The sequence below is a fragment of the Taudactylus pleione genome, unplaced genomic scaffold (assembly GCF_031769625.1).
Source record: "Taudactylus pleione unplaced genomic scaffold, aTauple2 ptg000893l, whole genome shotgun sequence".
Taxonomy (NCBI): Eukaryota; Metazoa; Chordata; class Amphibia; order Anura; family Myobatrachidae; genus Taudactylus; species Taudactylus pleione.
In genome coordinates, this window is record NW_028285294.1 from 1094940 (window position 1) to 1120939 (window position 26000).

General features: G+C 48.6%; 1 protein-coding gene across 1 annotated transcript; it reads left to right on the forward strand.

Moving 5' to 3' along the window:
* The first annotated feature begins 14550 nt into the window (after positions 1-14550).
* Positions 14551-23724, forward strand: NAA80 (N-alpha-acetyltransferase 80, NatH catalytic subunit). Its single transcript, XM_088459071.1, has 2 exons — positions 14551-14625; positions 21636-23724. The coding sequence occupies exons 1-2, from the start codon at positions 14603-14605 to the stop codon at positions 23494-23496; spliced, it is 1884 nt and encodes a 627-aa protein (XP_088315197.1). The 5' UTR covers positions 14551-14602; the 3' UTR covers positions 23497-23724.
* Positions 23725-26000: the final 2276 nt, after the last annotated feature.

Here is a 26000-nt window from a genome sequence, read left to right on the forward strand (position 1 = left end):
CCTGAACATCGACCCGCTTGCGAGAGGGTCTGAATGAGGTCCTATGTCCTCTCGTTCCCCTGTCCCTACACTTCTCACTCTGGGGGAGATTTATCAAAGCAAGGAGAGAGATAAAGTACCAACCAACCAGCTCCTGTCATTTTTCGAACACAACCTGTGACAGTTAGGAGCTGATTGGCTGGTACTATATCTCCATTTACTTTATCTCCATCCAAGGCTTAGTAAATAGACCCCTCAGCCTGTAAAGTGACAGGAGCTGATTGGTTGGTACTTTACCTCTCACCAAGCTTTGATAAAGCTCCCCCTCTGTCAGTTACTGCACTCGCTCCCAGCCAGAGGGAGGGTCTGGTGCCCAGAGCACTGGGGGAGATGATTATTGGGGGACAGGGGACCCTGATTCAGAGCCGCTTGAAAAGTGAGCGCTCGCTCTGAATCAGAGCAACTTTTTTTTTAAAAACGGCCTCCTGGCCGCTCGCTAAGCTGTGGGTGACCACCCACAGCTTTTTTCGAGCGGCCAGGTGATGGTCGTGACCATCGCGACCATCAGGCTTGCGACGAGACCCTTGTGGTAGGGTCTCATCGCCTGCAAGCCCCAGTGAGCTTCCGGCTCTGATAGAGCCGGAAGCTCACTACTGACATCACTGGTGATATCAGGAGGGCCGCCCACAAATGGCAGGCGCTCCTTCAGGAACACTTCCGTTTGTCCAGCCACCCCCCCTCCCCGTCTACAAAACGGGGCGAGCTGTCGATCAACATCGACAGCCTCCCCCTTTGTAGCGAGCCCCGGAGCGAGTGAATTGCTCACTCACTACGGGGCGTGCGCAATGCACAACCATCGACCCGCTTGCGAGCGCATAGCGCTTGCGAGCAGGTCTGAATCAGGCCCAGGGTGCGAGGTGGGAACCCCTAGGATGTGATGGGGTTCTCATCATTGCCGCCTGGGAGGAACTGCCCTGATTGTTATACAAAATAAAAGAGTGATAACCAATGACATGCAGCCACAGAATTCTGCCCTATGCTCTGCAGAGACCTACGTGGCCTGTCCACAGACCGCTCAGACACGAGACCAGCCAGATGCACAGTGTATCCGGCACCACCGCAGAGACCTACGTGGCCTGTCCACAGACCGCTCAGACACGAGACCAGCCAGATGCACAGTGTATCCGGCACCACCGCAGAGACCTACGTGGCCTGTCCACAGACCGCTCAGACACGAGACCAGACCGATGCACAGGGTATCCGACACCACAGCAGAGACCTACGTGGCCTGTCCACAGACCGCTCAGACACGAGACCAGCCAGATGCACAGTGTATCCTGCACCACCGCAGAGACCTACGTGGCCTGTCCACAGACCGCTCAGACACGAGACCAGCCAGATGCACAGTGTATCCGGCACCACCGCAGAGACCTACGTGGCCTGTCCACAGACCGCTCAGATACGAGACCAGACCGATGCACAGTGTATCCGACACCACAGCAGAGACCTACGTGGCCTGTCCACAGACCGCTCAGACACGAGACCAGCCAGATGCACAGTGTATCCGGCACCACCGCAGAGACCTACGTGGCCTGTCCACAGACCGCTCAGACACGAGACCAGCCAGATGCACAGTGTATCCGGCACCACCGCAGAGACCTACGTGGCCTGTCCACAGACCGCTCAGACACGAGACCAGACCGATGCACAGTGTATCCGACACCACAGCAGAGACCTACGTGGCCTGTCCACAGACCGCTCAGACACGAGACCAAATCGATGCACAGTGTATCCGGCACCACCGCAGAGACCTACGTGGCCTGTCCACAGACCGCTCAGACATGAGACCAGACCGATGCACAGTGTATCCAACACCACAGCAGAGACCTACGTGGCCTATCCACAGACCACTCAGACACGAGACCAGACTGATGCACAGTGTATCCGGCAACACCGCAGAGACCTACGTGGCCTGTCCACAGACCGCTCAGACACGAGACCAGACCGATGCACAGTGTATCCGGCACCACCGCAGAGATCTACGTGGCCTGTCCACAGACCGCTCAGACACGAGACCAGACCGATGCACAGTGTATCCGACACCACAGCAGAGACCTACGTGGCCTGTCCACAGACCACTCAGACACGAGACCAGACTGATGCACAGTGTATCTGGCACCACCGCAGAGACCTACGTGGCCTGTCCACAGATCTGCTCAGACACGAGACCAGCCAGATGCACAGTGTATCCGGCACCACCGCAGAGACCTACGTGGCCTGTCCACAGATCCGCTCAGAAACAAGACCAGCCAGATGCACAGTGTATCCGGCACCACTGCAGAGACCTACGTGGCCTGTCCACAGATCCGCTCAGACATGAGACCAGCCAGGTGCACAGTGTATCCGGCACCACCGCAGAAACCTACATGGCCTGTCCACAGATCCGCTCAGACACGAGACCAGCCCGATGCACAGTGTATCCGGCACCACCGCAGAGACCTACGTGGCCTGTCCACAGATCCGCTCAGACACGAGACCAGCCAGGTGCACAGTGTATCCGGCACCACCGCAGAAACCTACATGGCCTGTCCACAGATCCGCTCAGACACGAGACCAGTCAGGTGCACAGAGTATCCGGCACCACTGCAGGTATATAAGCCTGTGTGCTCTATTGTATATTACTGTCCCAACCGCTCAGAGACGTTTCCTCACAGGATTATTTCCTTAGACACCTCCCAACAAGAGACCAGACCAAATGTAACCGACCAAAATCTTATACAGCAGATCACAGCTCATATATCACACCTCATATACTACTCCTCATAAATCACACCTCATATATCACACCTCATATACTGCCACTGATATACTACTCCTCATATATCACACATCATATACTACTCCTCATATATCACACCTCATATATCACACCTCCTATACTGCCACAGATATACTACTCCTCATATATCACACCTCCTATACTGCCACTGATATCAGATCTCATATATCACATCTCATATACTGCCACTGATATACTACTCCTCATATATCACACATCATATACTGCCACTGATATACCACTCAATATATATCACACCTCATATACTGCCACTGATATACCACTCCTCGTATATCACATCTCCATCTCATATCACATATCACATACTGCCAATGATATACTATTCCTCATATATCACACCTCATATACTGCCACTGATAAACTACTCCTCGTATATCACACCTCATATACTGCCACTGATATACCACTCCTTATATATCACACCTCATATACTGCAATTTATATACCACTCCATATATATCACACCTCATATACTGCCACTGATATACCACTCCTCATATATCACACCTCCTATACTGCCACTGATATACGACTCCTCGTATATCACACCTCATATACTGCCACTGATATACCACTCCATATATATCACAAGTCATATAGTGCCACTGATATACCACTCCTCATATACTGCCACTGATATACCACTCCTCATATATCACACCTTCTATACTGCTACTGATATACCACTCCTCATATATCACACCTCATATACTGCCACTGACATACCACTCCATATATATCACACCTCATATACTGCCACTGATATACCACTCCTCATATATCACATCTCATATACTGCCACTGATATACCACTCCTCATATATCACACCTCATATACTGCCACTGACATACCACTCCATATATATCACACCTCATATACTGCCACTGACATACCACTCCTCATATATCACACCTCATATACTGCAATCCCATATACTGCCACTGACATACCACTCCATATATATCACACCTCATATACTGCCACTGATATACCACTCCTCATATATCACACCTCATATACTGCAATTTATATATCACTCCATATATATCACACCTCATATACTGCCACTTATATACCATTCCTCATATATCACACCTCATAAACTGCCACTTATATACCACTCCTCATATATCACGCCTCATATACTGTCACTTATATACCACTCCTCATATATATCAGACCTCATATACTGCCACTTTTATACTACTCCTCATAAATCACACCTCATATACTGCCAGTTATATACCATTCCTCATATATCACACCTCATATACAGTATCACGCTTCATATACTGCCACTTATATACTACTCCTCATAAATCACACTTCATATACTGCCACTTATATACTACTCCTCATAAATCACACCTCATATACTGCCACTTATACACCACTCCTCATATATCACATCTCATATACAGTATCACACTTCATATACTGCCACTTATATACTACTCCTCATAAATCACACTTCATATACTGCCTCTGATATACCACTCCTCATATATATCACACCTCATATACTGCCACTTATATACTACTCCTCATAAATCACACCTCATATACTGCCACTGATATACCACTCCTCATATATCACACCTCATATACTGCCACTGATATACCACTCCTCATATATCACATCTCATACACTGCCACTGATATACCACTCCTCATATATCACACCTCAAATACTGCAATTTATATACCATTCCATATATATCACACCTCATATACTGCCACTGATACACCACTCCTCATATATCACACTTCATATACTGCCACTGATATACCACTGCTCATATATCACACCTCATATACTGCCACTGATATACCACTCCTCATATACTGCCACTGATATACCTCTCCTCATATATCACACTTCATATACTGCCACTGATATACCACTCCTCATATATCACGCCTCATATACGGTCACTTATATACCACTCCTCATATATATCACACCTCATATACTGCCACTTATATACCACTCCTCATATATCACACCTCATATACTGCCACTGATATACCACTCCTCGTATATCACATCTCATATACTGCCACTGATATACCACTCCATATATATCACACCTCATATACTGCCATTGATATACCACTCCATATATATCACACCTAACATACTGCCACTGATTTACCACTCCTCATATATCACACCTCATATACTGTAATTTATACACTACTCATAAATCACACCTCATATACTGCCACTTATATACCACTCCTCATATATCACACCTCATATACAGTATCACACTTCATATACTGCCACTTATATACTACTCCTCATAAATCACACCTCATATACTGCCACTTATATACCATTCCTCATATATCACACCTCATATACTGCCACTGATATACCACTCCTCATATATCACACCTCATATACTGCCACTGATATACCACTCCTCATATCACACCTCATACACTGCCACTGATATACCACTCTTCATATATCACACCTCATATAAGGAGTGGTATGTCAGTGGCAGTATATGAGGTGTGATATATGAGGAGTGGTATATCAGTGGCAGTATATATCACACCTCATATACTGCCACTGATATACCACTCCTCATATATCACACCTCATATACTGCCACTGATATGCCACTCCTCATATATCACATCTCATATACTGCCACTGATATACCACTCCATATATATCACACCTCATATACTGCCACTGATATACCACTTCTCATATACTGCCACTGATATACCACTCCATATATATCACACTTCATATACTGCCACTGATATACCACTCCTCATATATCACATCTCATATACTGCCACTGATATACCACTCCATATATATCACACCTTATATACTGCAATTTATATACCACTTCATATATATCACACCTCATATACTGCCACTGATATACCACTCCATATATATCACACTTCATATACTGCCACTGATATACCACTCCTCATATATCACATCTCATATACTGCCACTAATATACCACTCCATATATATCACACCTCATATACTGCCACTGATATACCACTCCTCATATATCACACTTCATATACTGCCACTGATATACCACTCCTCATATATCACGCCTCATATACTGTCACTTATATACCACTCCTCATATATATCACACCTCATATACTGCCACTTATATACCATTCCTCATAAATCACACCTCATAAACTGCCACTTATATACCACTCCTCATATATCACACCTCATATACTGCCACTGATATACCACTCCATATATATCACACCTCATATACTACCACTGATATACCACTCCTCATATATCACACCTCATATACTGCAATTTATATACCACTCCATATATATCACACCTCATATACTGCCACTGATATACCACTCCATATATATCACACTTCATATACTGCCACTGATGTTCCACTCCTCATATATCACATCTCATATACTGCCACTAATATACCACTCCTCATATATCACACTTCATATACTGCCACTGATATACCACTGCTCATATATCACACCTCATATACTGCCACTGATATACCACTCCTCATATACTGCCACTGATATACCACTCCTCATATACTGCCACTGATATACCACTCCATATATATCACACCTCATATACTGCCATTGATATACCACTCCATATATATCACACCTAACATACTGCCACTGATTTACCACTCCTCATATATCACACCTCATATACTGCCACTGATATACCACTCCATATATATCACACCTCATATACTGCCACTGATATACCACTTCTCATATACTGCCACTGATATACCACTCCATATATATCACACTTCATATACTGCCACTGATATACCACTCCTCATATATCACATCTCATATACTGCCACTGATATACCACTCCATATATATCACACCTTATATACTGCAATTTATATACCACTTCATATATATCACACCTCATATACTGCCACTGATATACCACTCCATATATATCACACTTCATATACTGCCACTGATATACCACTCCTCATATATCACATCTTATATACTGCTACTGATATACCACTCCATATATATCACACCTCATATACTGCCACTGATATACCACTCCTCATATACTGCCACTGATATACCACTCCTCATATATCACACTTCATATACTGCCACTGATATACCACTCCTCATATATCACGCCTCATATACTGTCACTTATATACCACTCCTCATATATATCACACCTCATATACTGCCACTTATATACCATTCCTCATAAATCACACCTCATAAACTGCCACTTATATACCACTCCTCATATATCACACCTCATATACTTCCACTGATATACCACTCCATATATATCACACCTCATATACTACCACTGATATACCACTGCTCATATATCACACCTCATATACTGCAATTTATATACCACTCCATATATATCACACCTCATATACTGCCACTGATATACCACTCCATATATATCACACTTCATATACTGCCACTGATGTTCCACTCCTCATATATCACATCTCATATACTGCCACTGATATACCACTCCTCATATATCACACTTCATATACTGCCACTGATATACCACTGCTCATATATCACACCTCATATACTGCCACTGATATACCACTCCTCATATACTGCCACTGATATACCACTCCTCATATATCACACTTCATATACTGCCAATGATATACCACAGCTCATATATCACGCCTCATATACTGTGACTTATATACCACTCCTCATATATATCACACCTCATATACTGCCACTTATATACCATTCCTCATATATCACACCTCATAAACTGCCACTTATATACCACTCCTCATATATCACCTCATATACTGCCACTGATATACCACTCCTCATATATCACACCTCATATACAGTATCACACTTCATATACTGCCACTTATATACTACTCCTCATAAATCACACTTCATATACTGCCACTTATATACTACTCCTCATAAATCACACTTCATATACTGCCACTTATATACTACTCCTCATAAATCACACCTCATATACTGCCACTTATACACCACTCCTCATATATCACACTTCATATACTGCCACAGATATACCACTCCTCATATACTGCCACTGATATACCACTCCTCATATATCACACTTCATATACTGACACTGATATACCACTCCTCATATATCACATCTCATATACTGCCATTGATATACCACTCCTCATATATCACGCCTCATATACTGTCACTTATATACCACTCCTCATATATATCACACCTCATATACTGCCACTTATATACCATTCCTCATATATCACACTTCATATACTGCCACTTATATACCATTCCTCATATATCACACCTCATAAACTGCCACTTATATACCATTCCTCATAAATCACACCTCATAAACTGCCACTTATATACCACTCCTCATATATCACACCTCATATACTGCCACTGATATACCACTCCATATATATCACACCTCATATACTACCACTGATATACCACTCCTCATATATCACACCTCATATACTGCAATTTATATACCACTCCATATATATCACACCTCATATACTGCCACTGATATACCACTCCATATATATCACACTTCATATACTGCCACTGATGTTCCACTCCTCATATATCACATCTCATATACTGCCACTAATATACCACTCCTCATATATCACACTTCATATACTGCCACTGATATACCACTGCTCATATATCACACCTCATATACTGCCACTGATATACCACTCCTCATATACTGCCACTGATATACCACTCCTCATATACTGCCACTGATATACCACTCCATATATATCACACCTCATATACTGCCATTGATATACCACTCCATATATATCACACCTAACATACTGCCACTGATTTACCACTCCTCATATATCACACCTCATATACTGCCACTGATATACCACTCCATATATATCACACCTCATATACTGCCACTGATATACCACTTCTCATATACTGCCACTGATATACCACTCCATATATATCACACTTCATATACTGCCACTGATATACCACTCCTCATATATCACATCTCATATACTGCCACTGATATACCACTCCATATATATCACACCTTATATACTGCAATTTATATACCACTTCATATATATCACACCTCATATACTGCCACTGATATACCACTCCATATATATCACACTTCATATACTGCCACTGATATACCACTCCTCATATATCACATCTTATATACTGCTACTGATATACCACTCCATATATATCACACCTCATATACTGCCACTGATATACCACTCCTCATATACTGCCACTGATATACCACTCCTCATATATCACACTTCATATACTGCCACTGATATACCACTCCTCATATATCACGCCTCATATACTGTCACTTATATACCACTCCTCATATATATCACACCTCATATACTGCCACTTATATACCATTCCTCATAAATCACACCTCATAAACTGCCACTTATATACCACTCCTCATATATCACACCTCATATACTTCCACTGATATACCACTCCATATATATCACACCTCATATACTACCACTGATATACCACTGCTCATATATCACACCTCATATACTGCAATTTATATACCACTCCATATATATCACACCTCATATACTGCCACTGATATACCACTCCATATATATCACACTTCATATACTGCCACTGATGTTCCACTCCTCATATATCACATCTCATATACTGCCACTGATATACCACTCCTCATATATCACACTTCATATACTGCCACTGATATACCACTGCTCATATATCACACCTCATATACTGCCACTGATATACCACTCCTCATATACTGCCACTGATATACCACTCCTCATATATCACACTTCATATACTGCCAATGATATACCACAGCTCATATATCACGCCTCATATACTGTGACTTATATACCACTCCTCATATATATCACACCTCATATACTGCCACTTATATACCATTCCTCATATATCACACCTCATAAACTGCCACTTATATACCACTCCTCATATATCACCTCATATACTGCCACTGATATACCACTCCTCATATATCACACCTCATATACAGTATCACACTTCATATACTGCCACTTATATACTACTCCTCATAAATCACACTTCATATACTGCCACTTATATACTACTCCTCATAAATCACACTTCATATACTGCCACTTATATACTACTCCTCATAAATCACACCTCATATACTGCCACTTATACACCACTCCTCATATATCACACTTCATATACTGCCACAGATATACCACTCCTCATATACTGCCACTGATATACCACTCCTCATATATCACACTTCATATACTGACACTGATATACCACTCCTCATATATCACATCTCATATACTGCCATTGATATACCACTCCTCATATATCACGCCTCATATACTGTCACTTATATACCACTCCTCATATATATCACACCTCATATACTGCCACTTATATACCATTCCTCATATATCACACTTCATATACTGCCACTTATATACCATTCCTCATATATCACACCTCATAAACTGCCACTTATATACCACTCCTCATATATCACACCTCATATACTGCCATTGATATACCACTCCTCATATATCACGCCTCATATACTGTCACTTATATACCACTCCTCATATATATCACACCTCATATACTGCCACTTATATACCATTCCTCATATATCACACCTCATAAACTGCCACTTATATACCACTCCTCATATATCACACCTCATATACTGCCACTGATATACCACTCCTCCTATATCACACCTCATATACTGCCACTGATATACCACTCCTCCTATATCATGCCTCATATACTGTCACTTATATACTACTCCTCATATATATCACACTTCATATACTGCCACTTATATACCACTCCTCAGGGACAGAACTATGGGAGACCATGGAGGCACCTGCTGCCGGGCTCCAGCAGTGAAGGGGCACCTCCTCCATTGCCCATAATATATTCACCCCACTTAGGGCTGTAACTATGTACCCCGAAGTGAACCGTCATGGCTACCCAATACATGGCACCTCTTCCTGGCACCTGAGAAGCCACCATACCCATATCCTAGTGGAGAGATCAGTGTCAGACCATCAGCTGCCGCCTCTGTCTAGTTATAGCCCTGTCCCCGCTCATTGGTGTCACTGCTCCTCAGCAGCTTCTTATGTCAGTGTGACATGTCCGGTGCCCTCCTCACCCACAACTCTCTGTCTCACTCCTCCCTGGCGAGTGTATCTGCATGCGAAATGCTACATTACAGTGTCAGCGGCTGTGATGGGGGTCACCAAATTAGAACTTGTCTTCGGGCATCTGGGATGAACTTACGCTACTGCCACTACTCATATATCACACCTCATATCCTACTCATATATCACACCTCATATCCTACTCATATATCACACCTCATATCCTACTCATATACTGCCACTACTCATATATCACACCTCATATCCTACTCATATATCACACCTCATATCCTACTCATATACTGCCACTACTCATATATCACACCTCATATCCTACTCATATATCACACCTCATATCCTACTCATATATCACACCTCATATCCTACTCATATACTGCCACTACTCATATATCACACCTCATATCCTACTCATATATCACACCTCATATCCTACTCATATACTGCCACTACTCATATATCACACCTCATATCCTACTCATATATCACACCTCATATCCTACTCATATACTGCCACTACTCATATATCACACCTCATATCCTACTCATATATCACACCTCATATCCTACTCATATACTGCGTCTTATATACCACTCCTCACAGAGCCGTAACTAGGGTAGTGCGACCAGTGCCATGGCACCGCAGGGCAGAGGGCACTGTTCGGGCCTGTCACTTTTCCTATTTATTATCATATTCACATGTAGCTTCTTCTTTCATCCCCAGCATCTGCTGGCCTCTCCTATCTCTTCCCTGGCCCTTCCCCATGAGGCCATGGCCCTCTCTCAGGTGCACTATATTATGTCCCTATTTATCCCCAGCATCTCCTGGCCTCCCCTATCTCTTCCCTGGCCCTCCCCCATGAGGCCATGGCCCTCTCTCAGGTGCACTATATTATGTCCCTATTTATCCCCAGCATCTCCTGGCCTCCCCTATCTCTTCCCTGGCACTTCCCCATGAGGCCATGGCCCTCTCTCAGGTGCACTATATTATGTCCCTATTTATCCCCAGCATCTCCTGGCCTCTCCTATCTCTTCCCTGGCCCTTCCCCATGAGGCCATGGCCCTCTCTCAGGTGCACTATATTATGTCCCTATTTATCCCCAGCATCTCCTGGCCTCCCCTATCTCTTCCCTGTCCCTTCCCCATGAGGCCATGTCCCTCTGTCAGGTGCACTATATTATGTCCCTATTTATCCCCAGCATCTCCTTGCCTCCCCTATCTCTTCCCTGGCCCTTCCCCATGAGGCCATGGCCCTCTCTCAGGTGCACTATATTATGTCCGTATTTATCCCCAGCATCTCCTGGCCTCTCCTATCTCTTCCCCATGAGGCCATGGCCCTATCTCAGGCGCACTATATTATGTCCCTATTTATCCCCAGCATCTCCTGGCCTCCCCTATCTCTTCCCTGACCCTTCCCCATGAGGCCATGGCCCTCTCTCTGGTGCACTATATTATGTCCCTATTTATCCCCAGCATCTCCTGGCCTCCCCTATCTCTTCCCTGGCCCTTCCCCATGAGGCCATGGCCCTCTCTCAGGTGCACTATATTATGTCCCTATTTATCCCCAGCATCTCCTGGCCTCCCCTATCTCTTCCCTGACCCTTCCCCATGAGGCCATGGCCCTCTCTCTGGTGCACTATATTATGTCCCTATTTATCCCCAGCATCTCCTGGCCTTCCCTATCTCTTCCCTGGCCCTTCCCCATGAGGCCATGGCCCTCTCTCAGGTGCACTATATTATGTCCCTTTTTATCCCCAGCATCTCCTGGCCTCCCCTATCTCTTCCCTGGTCCTTCCCCATGAGGCCATAGCCCTCTCTCAGGTGCACTATATTATGTCCCTATTTATCCCCAGCATCTCCTGGCCTCCCCTATCTCTTCCCTGGCCCTTCCCCATGAGGCCATGGCCCTCTCTCAGGTGCACTATATTATGTCCCTATTTATCCCCAGCATCTCCTGGCCTCCCCTATCTCTTCCCTGGCCCTTCCCCATGAGGCCATGGCCCTCTCTCAGGTGCACTATCTTATGTCCCTATTTATCCCCAGCATCTCCTGGCCTCCCTATCTCTTCCCTGGCCCTTCCCCATGAGGCCATGGCCCTCTCTCAGGTGCACTATCTTATGTCCCTATTTATCCCCAGCATCTCCTGGCCTCCCCTATCCCCTCCCTGGTCCTTCCCCATGAGGCCATGGCCCTTTTTCAGGTGCACTATCTTATGTCCCTATTTTAAAAATGGGGGGGGGGGCAATACTCTCTCCGGCACAGGGCACCAAAAAGTCTAGTTACGGCTCTGACTCCTTATATATCACCACTTATATACCACTCCATATATATCACACCTCATATACTGCAACCTATATACTACTCCTCATATACTACTCCCCAGTATATCACTCCTCATATACTGCAACCCAGAGGAGTAGCGTGTAGCCAGGGTGCCCGGAGCACGTGCATGCTACGGCACCCCCCCCCCCCTCAAGTGTTCCAGGGAGGAGGTGGTCCATATGGGATTAATGTAAAGTAAAAATAAAGATTAGCGGCAGCCCCCTGTAGTGGTGCCCATATGCAGTACCTCCTTATGCAGGCCTCCAGTAGTGCCCCCAGTAGTGATCCCCCTATGCAGTGCCCCTTATACAGAGCCCCCAGTAGTGGTCCCCCCTGTGCAGTGCCCCTTATATAGTGCCCCAGTAACAGTCCACCCCCCATGCAGTGCCCCAATAGTGGTAACCCTTATGCAGTGCCCCTTAAATAGTGGCCCCAGTTGTAGTCCCCCCATATGCAGCACCCCCAGTATTGCCCTTTATATAGAACCCCAGTAGTGATCCCCTGATGCAGTGCCACCCGTGGTAATCCCCTCCCCCCTATGCAGTGCCCCTAGTAGTAGTCCCCTCCCCTTGTAGTGCCCCTAGTAGTAGTCCCCCTCTTGTAGTGCCCCTAGTAGTAGTCCCCCTCTTGTAGTGCCCCTAGTAGCAGTCCCCTTTGTAGTGCCCCCAGTAGTAGTCCTCCAAGTTGTAGACCCCCCCTTGAAGTGCCCCCAGTAGTAGTCCCCAGTAGTGTTCCCCCCCTTGTAGTGCCCCTAGTAGTGGTCTACCCCTTGTAGTGCTCCTGTGGTTATTACATGGTCCGAGAGTACATCAGCTGTGTCTCCTCATATTGATGGGTTCCTGCGCCCTCTTGTGGCTCCTGTGGTTATTACACAGTATGAGAGTACATCAGCTGTGTCTGCTTCTCATATTGCTGGGTTCCTGCGCCCTCTTGTGGCTACGGCGGTTATTACATAGTCCGAGATTACATCAGCTGTGTCTGCTTCTCATATTGCTGGGTTCCTGCGCCCTCTTGTGGCTACGGCGGTTATTACACAGTCCGGGGACAATGTAACTTTACAGCAAGGCTCAGGACCACAAATCCCGGCATGCATAGCGTGCTGACAGCTGATTTGGTGACGTGGCGATATGTGATTGGCCGGGCATACCAGAGAGACCCAGGGGGCATGGACCTGGCAGGGAGCACATGGGGGAGAGACCTGGAGACGGGTGAGTGTCTGTGACCCGGAGAGGGTGTGCTGCTGCTGCTGCTGCTGCTGCTGCTGGTGTGTAACATGGCTGAGTACATGTATGTTCTGCTACATGTGCCAGCCACCACTAGGAGGGGCTGCTGCCTCCATGTTACTGACACCTGTAACTAGCTCTGTCAGTAAGTGACCTGATTCCCACATAGGGCAGGGTCTATGTACTAAGCTTCAGGAGAGATACAGCACCACCTGTCAGTCAGGCAGAGGCATTCACGGGTCTGAGTGCGACTACGCAGGACCCATTCTGCACACAGAACGCACGCTAAGATTCCTGATAATGTGGGAGTTTGCCGGCTGCAACAAAAGCCGCAGCTGCTACTGCGCTAGCGCCCATCTCTGAGTCACGTTACACTACATTAACCCAAAATGGTTGGTGCACCAGAGTAGTGGTTGGTGTAGTGGATGCAGGGTGGTGTAGCAGAGTAGTGGTTGGTGTAGTGGATGCAGGGAGGCGTAGCAGAGTAGTGGATGCAGGGAGGCGTAGCAGAGTAGTGGTTGGTGTAGTGGATACAGGGAGGTATAGCAGAGTAGTGGTTGGTGTAGTGGATGCAGGGAGGTGGTTGGTGTAGTGGATACAGGGAGGTATAGCAGAGTAGTGGTTGGTGTAGTGGATGCAGGGAGGCGTAGCAGAGTAGTGGTTGTAGTGGATGCAGGGAGGTGTAGCAGAGTAGTGGATGTAGGGAGGTGTAGCAGAGTAGTGGATGCAGGGAGGTGTAGCAGAGTAGTGGGAGGTGTAGTGGATGCAGGGAGGTGTAGTGGTTGGTGTAGTGGATGCAGGGAGGTGTAGCAGAGTAGTGGTTGTAGTGGATGCAGGGAGGTGTAGCAGAGTAGTGGTTGTAGGGAGGTGTAGCAGAGTAGTGGTTGGTGTAGTGCATGCAGGGAGGTGGTTGGTGTAGTGGATACAGGGAGGTATAGCAGAGTAGTGGGAGGTGTAGTGGATGCAGGGAGGTGTAGTGGTTGGTGTAGTGGATGCAGGGAGGCGTAGCATAGTGGTTGGTGTAGCGGATGCAGGGAGGTGTAGCAGAGTAGTGGATGTAGGGAGGTGTAGCAGAGTAGTGGTTGGTGTAGTGGATGCAGGGAGGTGTAACAGAGTAGTGGGAGGTGTAGTGGATGCAGGGAGGTGTAGTGGTTGGTGTAGTGGATGCTGGGAGGTATAGCAGAGTAGTGGTTGGTGTAGTGGATGCAGGGAGGTGTAGCAGAGTAGTGGTTGTAGTGGATGCAGGGAGGTGTAGCAGAGTAGTGGTTGTAGGGAGGTGTAGCAGAGTAGTGGTTGTAGTGGATGCAGAGAGGTGTAGCAGAGTAGTGGTTGTAGTGGATGCAGAGAGGTGTAGCAGAGTAGTGGTTGTAGTGGATGCAGGGTGGTGTAGCAGAGTAGTGGTTGTAGTGGATGCAGGGAGGTGTAGCAGAGTAGTGGTTGTAGGGAGGTGTAGCAGAGTAGTGGTTGTAGTGGATGCAGGGAGGTGTAGCAGAGTAGTGGTTGTAGGGAGGTGTAGCAGAGTAGTGGTTGGTGTAGTGGATGCAGGGAGGTGTAGCAGAGTAGTGGGAGGTGTAGTGGATGCAGGGAGGTGTAGTGGATGCTGGGAGGTATAGCAGAGTAGTGGTTGGTGTAGTGGATGCAGGGAGGCGTAGCAGAGTAGTGGATGTAGGGAGGTGTAGCAGAGTAGTGGTTGGTGTAGTGGATGCAGGGAGGTGTAGCAGAGTAGTGATTGGTGTAGTGGATGCATGGAGGTGTAGCAGAGTAGTGGGAGGTGTAGTGGATGCAGGGAGGTGTAGTGGTTGGTGTAGTGGATGCTGGGAGGTATAGCAGAGTAGTGGTTGGTGTAGTGGATGCAGGGAGGTGTAGCAGACTAGTGGTTGGTGTAGTGGATGCAGGGTGGTGTAGCAGAGTAGTGGTTGGTGTAGTGGATGCAGGGTGGTGTAGCAGAGTAGTGGTTGGTGTAGTGGATGCAGGGAGGCGTAGCAGAGTAGTGGTTGGTGTAGTGGATACAGGGAGGTATAGCAGAGTAGTGGTTAGTGTAGTGGATGTAGGGAGGTGTAGCAGACTAGTGGTTGGTGTAGTGGATGCAGGGTGGTGTAGCAGAGTAGTGGATGCAGGGTGGTGTAGCAGAGTAGTGGTTGGTGTAGTGGATGCAGAGAGGCGTAGCAGAGTAGTGGTTGGTGTAGTGGATGCAGGGAGGTGTAGCCGAGTAGTGGATGCAGGGAGGTGTAGCAGAGTAGTGGTTGTAGGGAGGTGTAGCAGAGTAGTGGTTGGTGTAGTGGATGCAGGGAGGTGTAGTGGATGCAGGGAGGTGTAGTGGATGCTGGGAGGTATAGCAGAGTAGTGGTTGGTGTAGTGGATGCGGGGAGGCGTAGCATAGTGGTTGGTGTAGCGGATGCAGGGAGGCGTAGCAGAGTAGTGGTTGTAGTGGATGCAGGGAGGTGTAGCAGAGTAGTGGATGTTGGGAGGTGTAGCAGAGTAGTGGTTGGTGTAGTGGATGCAGGGAGGTGTAGCAGAGTAGTGGTTGGTGTAGTGGATGCAGGGAGGTGTAGCAGAGTAGTGGGAGGTGTAGTGGATGCAGGGAGGTGTAGTGGATGCTGGGAGGTATAGCAGAGTAGTGGTTGGTGTAGTGGATGCAGGGAGGTGTAGCAGACTAGTGGTTGGTGTAGTGGATGCAGGGTGGTGTAGCAGAGTAGTGGTTGGTGTAGTGGATGCAGGGTGGTGTAGCAGAGTAGTGGTTGGTGTAGTGGATGCAGGGAGGCGTAGCAGAGTAGTGGTTGGTGTAGTGGATACAGGGAGGTATAGCAGAGTAGTGGTTGGTGTAGTGGATGCAGGGAGGTGTAGCAGACTAGTGGTTGGTGTAGTGGATGCAGGGTGGTGTAGCAGACTAGTGGTTGGTGTAGTGGATGCAGGGTGGTGTAGTGGATGCAGAGAGGCGTAGCAGAGTAGTGGTTGGTGTAGTGGATGCAGGGAGGCGTAGCAGAGTAGTGGTTGGTGTGTCGGGTGCAGGGAGGCGTAGCAGAGTAGTGGTTGGTGTAGTGGATGCAGGGAGGTGTAGCAGAGTAGTGGATGTAGGGAGGTGTAGCAGAGTAGTGGTTGGTGTAGTGGATGCTGGGAGGTATAGCAGAGTAGTGGTTGGTGTAGTGGATGCAGGGAGGTGTAGCAGACTAGTGGTTGGTGTAGTGGATGCAGGGTGGTATAGCAGAGTAGTGGTTGGTGTAGTGGATGCAGGGAGGCGTAGCAGAGTAGTGGTTGGTGTAGTGGATGCAGGGAGGTGTAGCAGACTAGTTGTTGGTGTAGTGGATGCAGGGTGGTGTAGTAGAGTAGTGGATGCATTGAGGTGCAGCAGAGTAGTGGTTGGTGTATTGGATGCAGGGAGGTATAGCAGAGTAGTGGCTGGTGTAGCGGATGCAGGGAGGTGTAGCAGAGTAGTGGATGCAGGGAGGTGTAGCAGAGTAGTGGATGCAGGGAGGTGTAGCAGAGTAGTGGTTGGTGTATTGGATGCAGGGAGGTATAGCAGAGTAGTGGTTGGTGTAGTGGATGCAGGGAGGCGTAGCAGAGTAGTGGTTGGTGTAGTGGATGCAGGGAGGTGTAGCAGACTAGTGGTTGGTGTAGTGGATGCAGGGAGGTGCAGCAGAGTAGTGGTTGGTGTATTGGATGCAGGGAGGTATAGCAGAGTAGTGGCTGGTGTAGCGGATGCAGGGAGGTGTAGCAGAATAGTGGTTGGTGTAGTGGATGCAGGGAGGTGTAGCAATGTAGTGGTTGGTGTGGTGGATGCAGGGAGGTGTAGCAGAGTAGTGGTTGGTGTAGCGGATGCAGGGAGATGTAGCAGAGTAGTGGATGCAGGGAGGTGTAGCAGAGTATTGGTTGGTGTAGTGGATGCAGGGAGGTGTAGCAGACTAGTGGTTGGTGTAGTGGATGCAGGGTGGTGTAGCAGAGTAGTGGTTGGTGTAGTGGATGCAGGGTGGTGTAGCAGAGTAGTGGTTGGTGTAGTGGATGCAGGGAGGCGTAGCAGAGTAGTGGTTGGTGTAGTGGATACAGGGAGGTATAGCAGAGTAGTGGTTAGTGTAGTGGATGTAGGGAGGTGTAGCAGACTAGTGGTTGGTGTAGTGGATGCAGGGTGGTGTAGCAGAGTAGTGGATGCAGGGTGGTGTAGCAGAGTAGTGGTTGGTGTAGTGGATGCAGAGAGGCGTAGCAGAGTAGTGGTTGGTGTAGTGGATGCAGGGAGGTGTAGCCGAGTAGTGGATGCAGGGAGGTGTAGCAGAGTAGTGGTTGTAGGGAGGTGTAGCAGAGTAGTGGTTGGTGTAGTGGATGCAGGGAGGTGTAGTGGATGCAGGGAGGTGTAGTGGATGCTGGGAGGTATAGCAGAGTAGTGGTTGGTGTAGTGGATGCGGGGAGGCGTAGCATAGTGGTTGGTGTAGCGGATGCAGGGAGGCGTAGCAGAGTAGTGGTTGTAGTGGATGCAGGGAGGTGTAGCAGAGTAGTGGATGTTGGGAGGTGTAGCAGAGTAGTGGTTGGTGTAGTGGATGCAGGGAGGTGTAGCAGAGTAGTGGTTGGTGTAGTGGATGCAGGGAGGTGTAGCAGAGTAGTGGGAGGTGTAGTGGATGCAGGGAGGTGTAGTGGATGCTGGGAGGTATAGCAGAGTAGTGGTTGGTGTAGTGGATGCAGGGAGGTGTAGCAGACTAGTGGTTGGTGTAGTGGATGCAGGGTGGTGTAGCAGACTAGTGGTTGGTGTAGTGGATGCAGGGTGGTGTAGTGGATGCAGAGAGGCGTAGCAGAGTAGTGGTTGGTGTAGTGGATGCAGAGAGGCGTAGCAGAGTAGTGGTTGGTGTAGTGGATGCAGGGAGGCGTAGCAGAGTAGTGGTTGGTGTAGTGGATACAGGGAGGTATAGCAGAGTAGTGGTTGGTGTAGTGGATGCAGGGAGGTGTAGCAGACTAGTGGTTGGTGTAGTGGATGCAGGGTGGTGTAGCAGACTAGTGGTTGGTGTAGTGGATGCAGGGTGGTGTAGTGGATGCAGAGAGGCGTAGCAGAGTAGTGGTTGGTGTAGTGGATGCAGGGAGGCGTAGCAGAGTAGTGGTTGGTGTGTCGGGTGCAGGGAGGCGTAGCAGAGTAGTGGTTGGTGTAGTGGATGCAGGGAGGTGTAGCAGAGTAGTGGATGTAGGGAGGTGTAGCAGAGTAGTGGTTGGTGTAGTGGATGCTGGGAGGTATAGCAGAGTAGTGGTTGGTGTAGTGGATGCAGGGAGGTGTAGCAGACTAGTGGTTGGTGTAGTGGATGCAGGGTGGTATAGCAGAGTAGTGGTTGGTGTAGTGGATGCAGGGAGGCGTAGCAGAGTAGTGGTTGGTGTAGTGGATGCAGGGAGGTGTAGCAGACTAGTTGTTGGTGTAGTGGATGCAGGGTGGTGTAGTAGAGTAGTGGATGCATTGAGGTGCAGCAGAGTAGTGGTTGGTGTATTGGATGCAGGGAGGTATAGCAGAGTAGTGGCTGGTGTAGCGGATGCAGGGAGGTGTAGCAGAGTAGTGGATGCAGGGAGGTGTAGCAGAGTAGTGGATGCAGGGAGGTGTAGCAGAGTAGTGGTTGGTGTATTGGATGCAGGGAGGTATAGCAGAGTAGTGGTTGGTGTAGTGGATGCAGGGAGGCGTAGCAGAGTAGTGGTTGGTGTAGTGGATGCAGGGAGGTGTAGCAGACTAGTGGTTGGTGTAGTGGATGCAGGGAGGTGCAGCAGAGTAGTGGTTGGTGTATTGGATGCAGGGAGGTATAGCAGAGTAGTGGCTGGTGTAGCGGATGCAGGGAGGTGTAGCAGAATAGTGGTTGGTGTAGTGGATGCAGGGAGGTGTAGCAATGTAGTGGTTGGTGTGGTGGATGCAGGGAGGTGTAGCAGAGTAGTGGTTGGTGTAGCGGATGCAGGGAGATGTAGCAGAGTAGTGGATGCAGGGAGGTGTAGCAGAGTATTGGTTGGTGTAGTGGATGCAGGGAGGTGTAGCAGACTAGTGGTTGGTGTAGTGGATGCAGGGAGGTGTAGCAGAGTAGTGGGAGGTGTAGCAGACTAGTGGTTGGTATAGTGGATGCAGGGAGGTGTAGTGGATGCTGGGAGGTATAGCAGAGTAGTGGTTGGTGTAGTGGATGCAGGGAGGCGTAGCAGAGTAGTGGTTGGTGTAGTGGATGCAGGGAGGCGTGGCAGAGTAGTGGTTGGTGTAGTGGATGCAGGGAGGCGTAGCAGAGTAGTGGTTGGTGTAGTGGATGCAGGGAGGTGTAGTGGATGCTGGGAGGTATATTAGAGTAGTGGTTGGTGTAGTGGATGCAGGGAGGTGTAGCAGAGTAGTGGTTGGTGTAGTGGATGCAGGGAGGTGTAGCAGACTAGTGGTTGGTGTAGTGGTTGCAGGGAGGTGTAGCAGACTAGTGGTTGGTGTAGTGGTTGCAGGGAGGTGTAGCAGAGTATTGGTTGGTGTAGTGGATGCAGGGAGGTGTAGTGGATGTAGGGAGGTGTAGCAGAGTATTGGTTGGTGTAGTGGATGCAGGGAGGTGTAGCAGAGTAGTGGGAGGTGTAGCAGACTAGTGGTTGGTGTAGTGGATGCAGGGAGGTGTAGTGGATGCTGGGAGGTATAGCAGACTAGTGGTTGGTGTAGTGGTTGCAGGGAGGTGTAGCAGAGTAGTGGTTGGTGTAGTGGATGCAGGAGGCGTAGCAGAGTAGTGGTTGGTGTAGTGGATGCAGGGAGGTGTAGCAGACTAGTGGTGGGTGTAGTACACTAGTGGTTGGTGTAGTTTTGAACCAATGTCTTTGAAAATGCAGCCTCTTAATTTGCTGTGTACCTCAGCCCTCAGTGATGTCACTGGTTGCTCATTATTAAGAACAACTCACCATTCTTTCATCCCACAAAATGGCTGCCTTCCCGTATCGTAGGTGAAGGGTTCAGTTAAGTTTCTTATGTCCTGCTCTCCCTGTAGGTAACAAGCTCTCAGCATCAAATCACACTTCTGTCCTTTCCTCACATACAGGGTGGCCTCATCAGCCAATCCTGTCCTTCTGCCTCTGCACCATCACCCAGATCTCATTGCATCTTGTGCTGAACTCCTGAACCAAACATGGCGGAGAAGTCTGGGAGCTCGGATGCACTCCTTAGAGCGTTCTTCTGATGAATTCCCTGTGTGCCTGGTGCTCATCGGTACCCCTGGGGGCCCTGCTCTTGGTCATGCCCGTCTCTGCAGGGTGGTGGGTCTCCAAAATAGCCTGTTTGTGGAGTCAGTGGTGGTTAGTGTTGAACTTCGTGGTAAAGGCTACGGTCGGAAGCTAATGGAGGCCACTGAGAGATATGCTAGAGGAAGGGGCTTTCGAAATCTATACCTTACCACCCACGACAAGCAGGACTTCTACTACCACCTGGGGTATCGCTTGTCAGACCCTGTTCAGAACATGGGTACTCTGGGTAGTCTGCTACCTTTGGGCATGTTTCAAAACATGGCAGTCTCCAAAGCAAACCCTACCTCAAACCACCATCCTGCTGCCTCATCAACATGTGTACCACCAGCTGTATTACCACCTGCTCCATCCCCAAAGCCAATGCCAGCCATGTCTGATCAGTCAGCTTCAATACCTCAGTCCCCTCCTCCTCTCTTGAAATCTTCACCACCACCAGCTTCTCTGCTTTGCTCCACTTCTCCTCAACCACCACATGCTCTTCTCCTAGGCTCCATACCTCCTCTGCTACCTTCATTGGCTTCTCCTCTCCTGTACTCCACATCTCCTCAACCACCACCGGCTCCTCCCCAATGCTCCACATCTCCTTTGCAGCCTCCATTAGCTCCTTCTTTCCTCTACTCCACATCTCCTCCTCCTCCTCCACCAGAGGCTCCACTCCTTTGCTCAACATCTCCTCTGCAACCTCCACCGGCTCCTCCTCTCCTCTGCTCCACATTCACATCTCCACACTCACCACCAGCTCCTCCCCTCCACCGCTCCACATCCCCTCTGCTTCCACCACCGCCTCCTCCTCTTCTTTACTTCACATCTCCTCTACAACCTCCAACGACTCCTCCTCTCCTCTGCTCCACATCTCCTCCACAACCACCACTAGCTCCTCCTCTCCTCTGCTCCTCATCTCTCCAACCATTACTAGCTCCTCTTCTCCCCTGCTTCTCATCTCCACAACCACCACTAGCTCCTCCACTCCTCTGCTCCTCATCTCCACAACCACCACTAGCTCCTCCTCTCCTCTGCTCCTCATATCCACAACCACCACTAGCTCCTCCTCTCCCCTGCTCCTCATCTTCACAACCACCACTAGCTCCTCCTCTCCTCTGCTTCTCATCTCCACAACCACCACTAGCTCCTCCTCACCCCTGCTCCTCATCTGCACAACCACCGCTAGCTCCTCTTCGCCCCTGCTTATCTCCACAACCACCACCAGCTCCTCCTCTCCTCTTCTCCTCCTCTCCACAACCACCACTAGCTCCTCTCCTCTGCTCCTCCTCTCCACAACCATCACTAGCTACTCCTCTCCCCTGCTCCTCATCTCCACAACCATCACTAGCTACTCCTCTCCTCTGCTCCTCCTCTCCACAACCACCACCAGCTCCTCCTCTCCTCTTCTCCTCCTCTCCACAACCACCACTAGCTCCTCTCCTCTGCTCCTTCTCTCCCCAACCACCACCAGCTCCTCCTCTCCCCTGCTCCTCATCTCCACAACCACCGCCTCCTCATCCCTGCTCCTCATCCACATCTGCTCCACAACCACCACCAGCTCCTCCTCAGTCACCACCGGCTCTACAGCCAGCAGAGCAGAGAAGAACAGGCTCCCTGCAGACCCCATATCGGGACTTTCGTGGGGAACCTCTATTTTGGATGAAAAAATGTATTTAATGGAGGATGTGGTGGACGTATCTACAGCCCTATCGCAGTCTTTTCTGTGCCATAGAATGTCTGCAGGAAATATTTTTATTATACACATATTTATTACTTTTCCCCTGTCATCCTATGTGCCTAATCACTGGTACGCTATGGGTCCCATCAGGGTCATCTGGAGGCTGTTTCTGCCCAACCAGGAATAAATCGGACTTGACACCAAATAAAAGTGACAATTGTTTCAGCCATTATGATGTAACTTCACTGTGACGTCTCATGTTATTATCAAGCGTTTCTTGTTGTATATGTTGGGGACATTAAGCAAGGGATCAGTATGTATTACCCGACAGCGCATGCCCGGCAGGTGTGAATATCCCAACTGCTGCCAAAGGTAAGTAACCCTAATCTTTCCCCCCCCAACCCTCCCTTTGGGGTGCCTAAGCCTAATCCCCCCTCTAAGAGCCTAAACCTAACCCCCCCCCCTTCCCCGCCGCCTAAACCTAAGTCTCCCGGGGGGTACTTTACCCTAAACCTCCCCCTGTGGGTGCCTATCCCTAACCGCCCCTTTCCCTAGCCTAACTCTAACCCTCCCGGGGCGTGCCTAACCTTAATTCCCCCCTGGGAGCCTTAAACCTAAGCCCCCCCCCACGCGGCTGTCCGTGCCGGGCTTAGCTTCGTTCGGTATGTCGGGCTCGCGGCGTAGGTCTAATGACAGGCGTCGGGATTTCGACGCCTGTCATTTGTACCTTGCCGGGATTAGACAGTCGGGAAGCCGGCGGTCGGGATTACATCAGTCGGCTTCCCTTAAGTAAACTCCCAGTAAGTGCCTGTTGGGTGTTGTAGTTCAGGGAAAGAGCTACGTAACTGTGTAGCCTGCAGGGAATCTGAGCGGCACCTATTGTATAGTTTGGGAACATTTATAGAAAGTCACAGATCAAGATGACATAAAGGGTAACACAAAATATAAGATTTTAGATACATACTGTTAAGTCTCTTTCTCCGAGTCCATCTGGGGGACACTTCTAGACCTTGGGGTGTAGTGAAGGCTGAGGAGTTAGCACTTTAATAGGTTAACTTTTTAGGGTATACTAACTCCTCACCTCCAACCCCCTCCTCAGTTTGAACTTAAATAGCCCCAAGGATAGGTTGAAGAAATACGGACACAATTACATCGTTCTCACATACATAATAGTGTTCACTCTACGTCCGGCGCCGGGCAGGGCACCGGACCTAGAGAAAGGGCGCTCCGGCGCGCTCGAAAGGGGGTGTGTCTAAGACCGAATTCAGGAATAATAATAAGGATTATAGTCCATGTAAAGTAAATCCAGTTCTAAATCTGTATCCTTAGGGGAATCGGTACGATAAACCGTCGGACGGGATGTCGGCGGTCAGAAGACCAACAGTGGCATCCTAATGGTTAAGTAACCTAACCCTCTCCACCCCAAACCCTAACCCCCACCCCCTTCCTGCACCCTAAACCTAACCCTTTCCTGCACCCTAACCTCCCCCACAGCAATGCCTAAACCTATACCCCCCCCTTCCTGTACCCTAAACCTAACCCTCCCCCAGTGCCTGACCCTAACCTCCCCCACAGCAATGCCTAAACCTATACCCCCCCCTTCCTGTACCCTAAACCCTGCCCCGGTGCCTAACCCCATCCCTTCCCAGTCAGGGGCTAAAACCACCACCTCCCTCCCGGGAGGTCCCTAAATCTAACCCTAACCTGCATACTTACCTTCGGGATGCCGGCGTCGGTATCCTGACGTCCGGCATCCCGTCCGCCGGCATCTTGATCGGTTCCCGACTTAGGAGTATATTTACTAATCGTATCGGTCTGTGCATCACAGGGACGGCGGCTATTTGTGCTCATACTTACCAGGAATGGTGTTTTCGGATGGTGTCTGTATCGGTGCTGGATACTGTGTTAGTTCAGTCGTATTTGGGCTGATCGGAGGGAAAAGAACAGTCCTGAATGTGAGCAGCGTGTTTAGCTGCCGCACTGCACAGATCGCTTCTGGCGCGTATTCCCTTATAGACATACAAATGAGAGCACGATGACGACATTGCAATCATGCTCTCGTTTGTATATCTAGTGATGTGTCTACACTGTACGTTGCAAGAGATTGCACGATAACGACGTTATCGTGCAATCGCTTGGTTAAATCGCTAAGTGGATACCCCCCTTTATAGTTCATGAAAGAGTTAAACAATTTAAAAAAACAAATAAACATTGTGGCAGGGTTAGGCTTCGGGGAGAGAGGGGTAAGGGTTAGGCCCCGGGGAGAGAGGGGTTAGGCTCCGGGGAGAGAGGGGTTAGGGTTAGGCTCCGGGGAGAGAGGGGTTAGGGTTAGGCTCCGGGGAGAGAGGGGTTAGGCCCCGGGGAGAGAGGGGTTAGGCCCCAGGGAGAGAGGGGTAGGGGTTAGGCTCCGGGGAGAGAGGGGTAGGGGTTAGGCTCCGGGGAGAGAGGGGTTAGGCTCCGGGGAGAGAGGGGTTAGGTTCCGGGGAGAGAGGGGTAAGGGTTA

Bases quoted from the DNA above. Each gene is read 5' to 3' on its own strand.
- NAA80 (XM_088459071.1), top strand. From the start codon at position 14,603: ATGGGGGAGAGACCTGGAGACGG. The intron at 14,626-21,635 runs GTGAGTGTCTGT...CCTCACATACAG, and splicing joins GGGGAGAGACCTGGAGACGG to GGTGGCCTCATCAGCCAATC.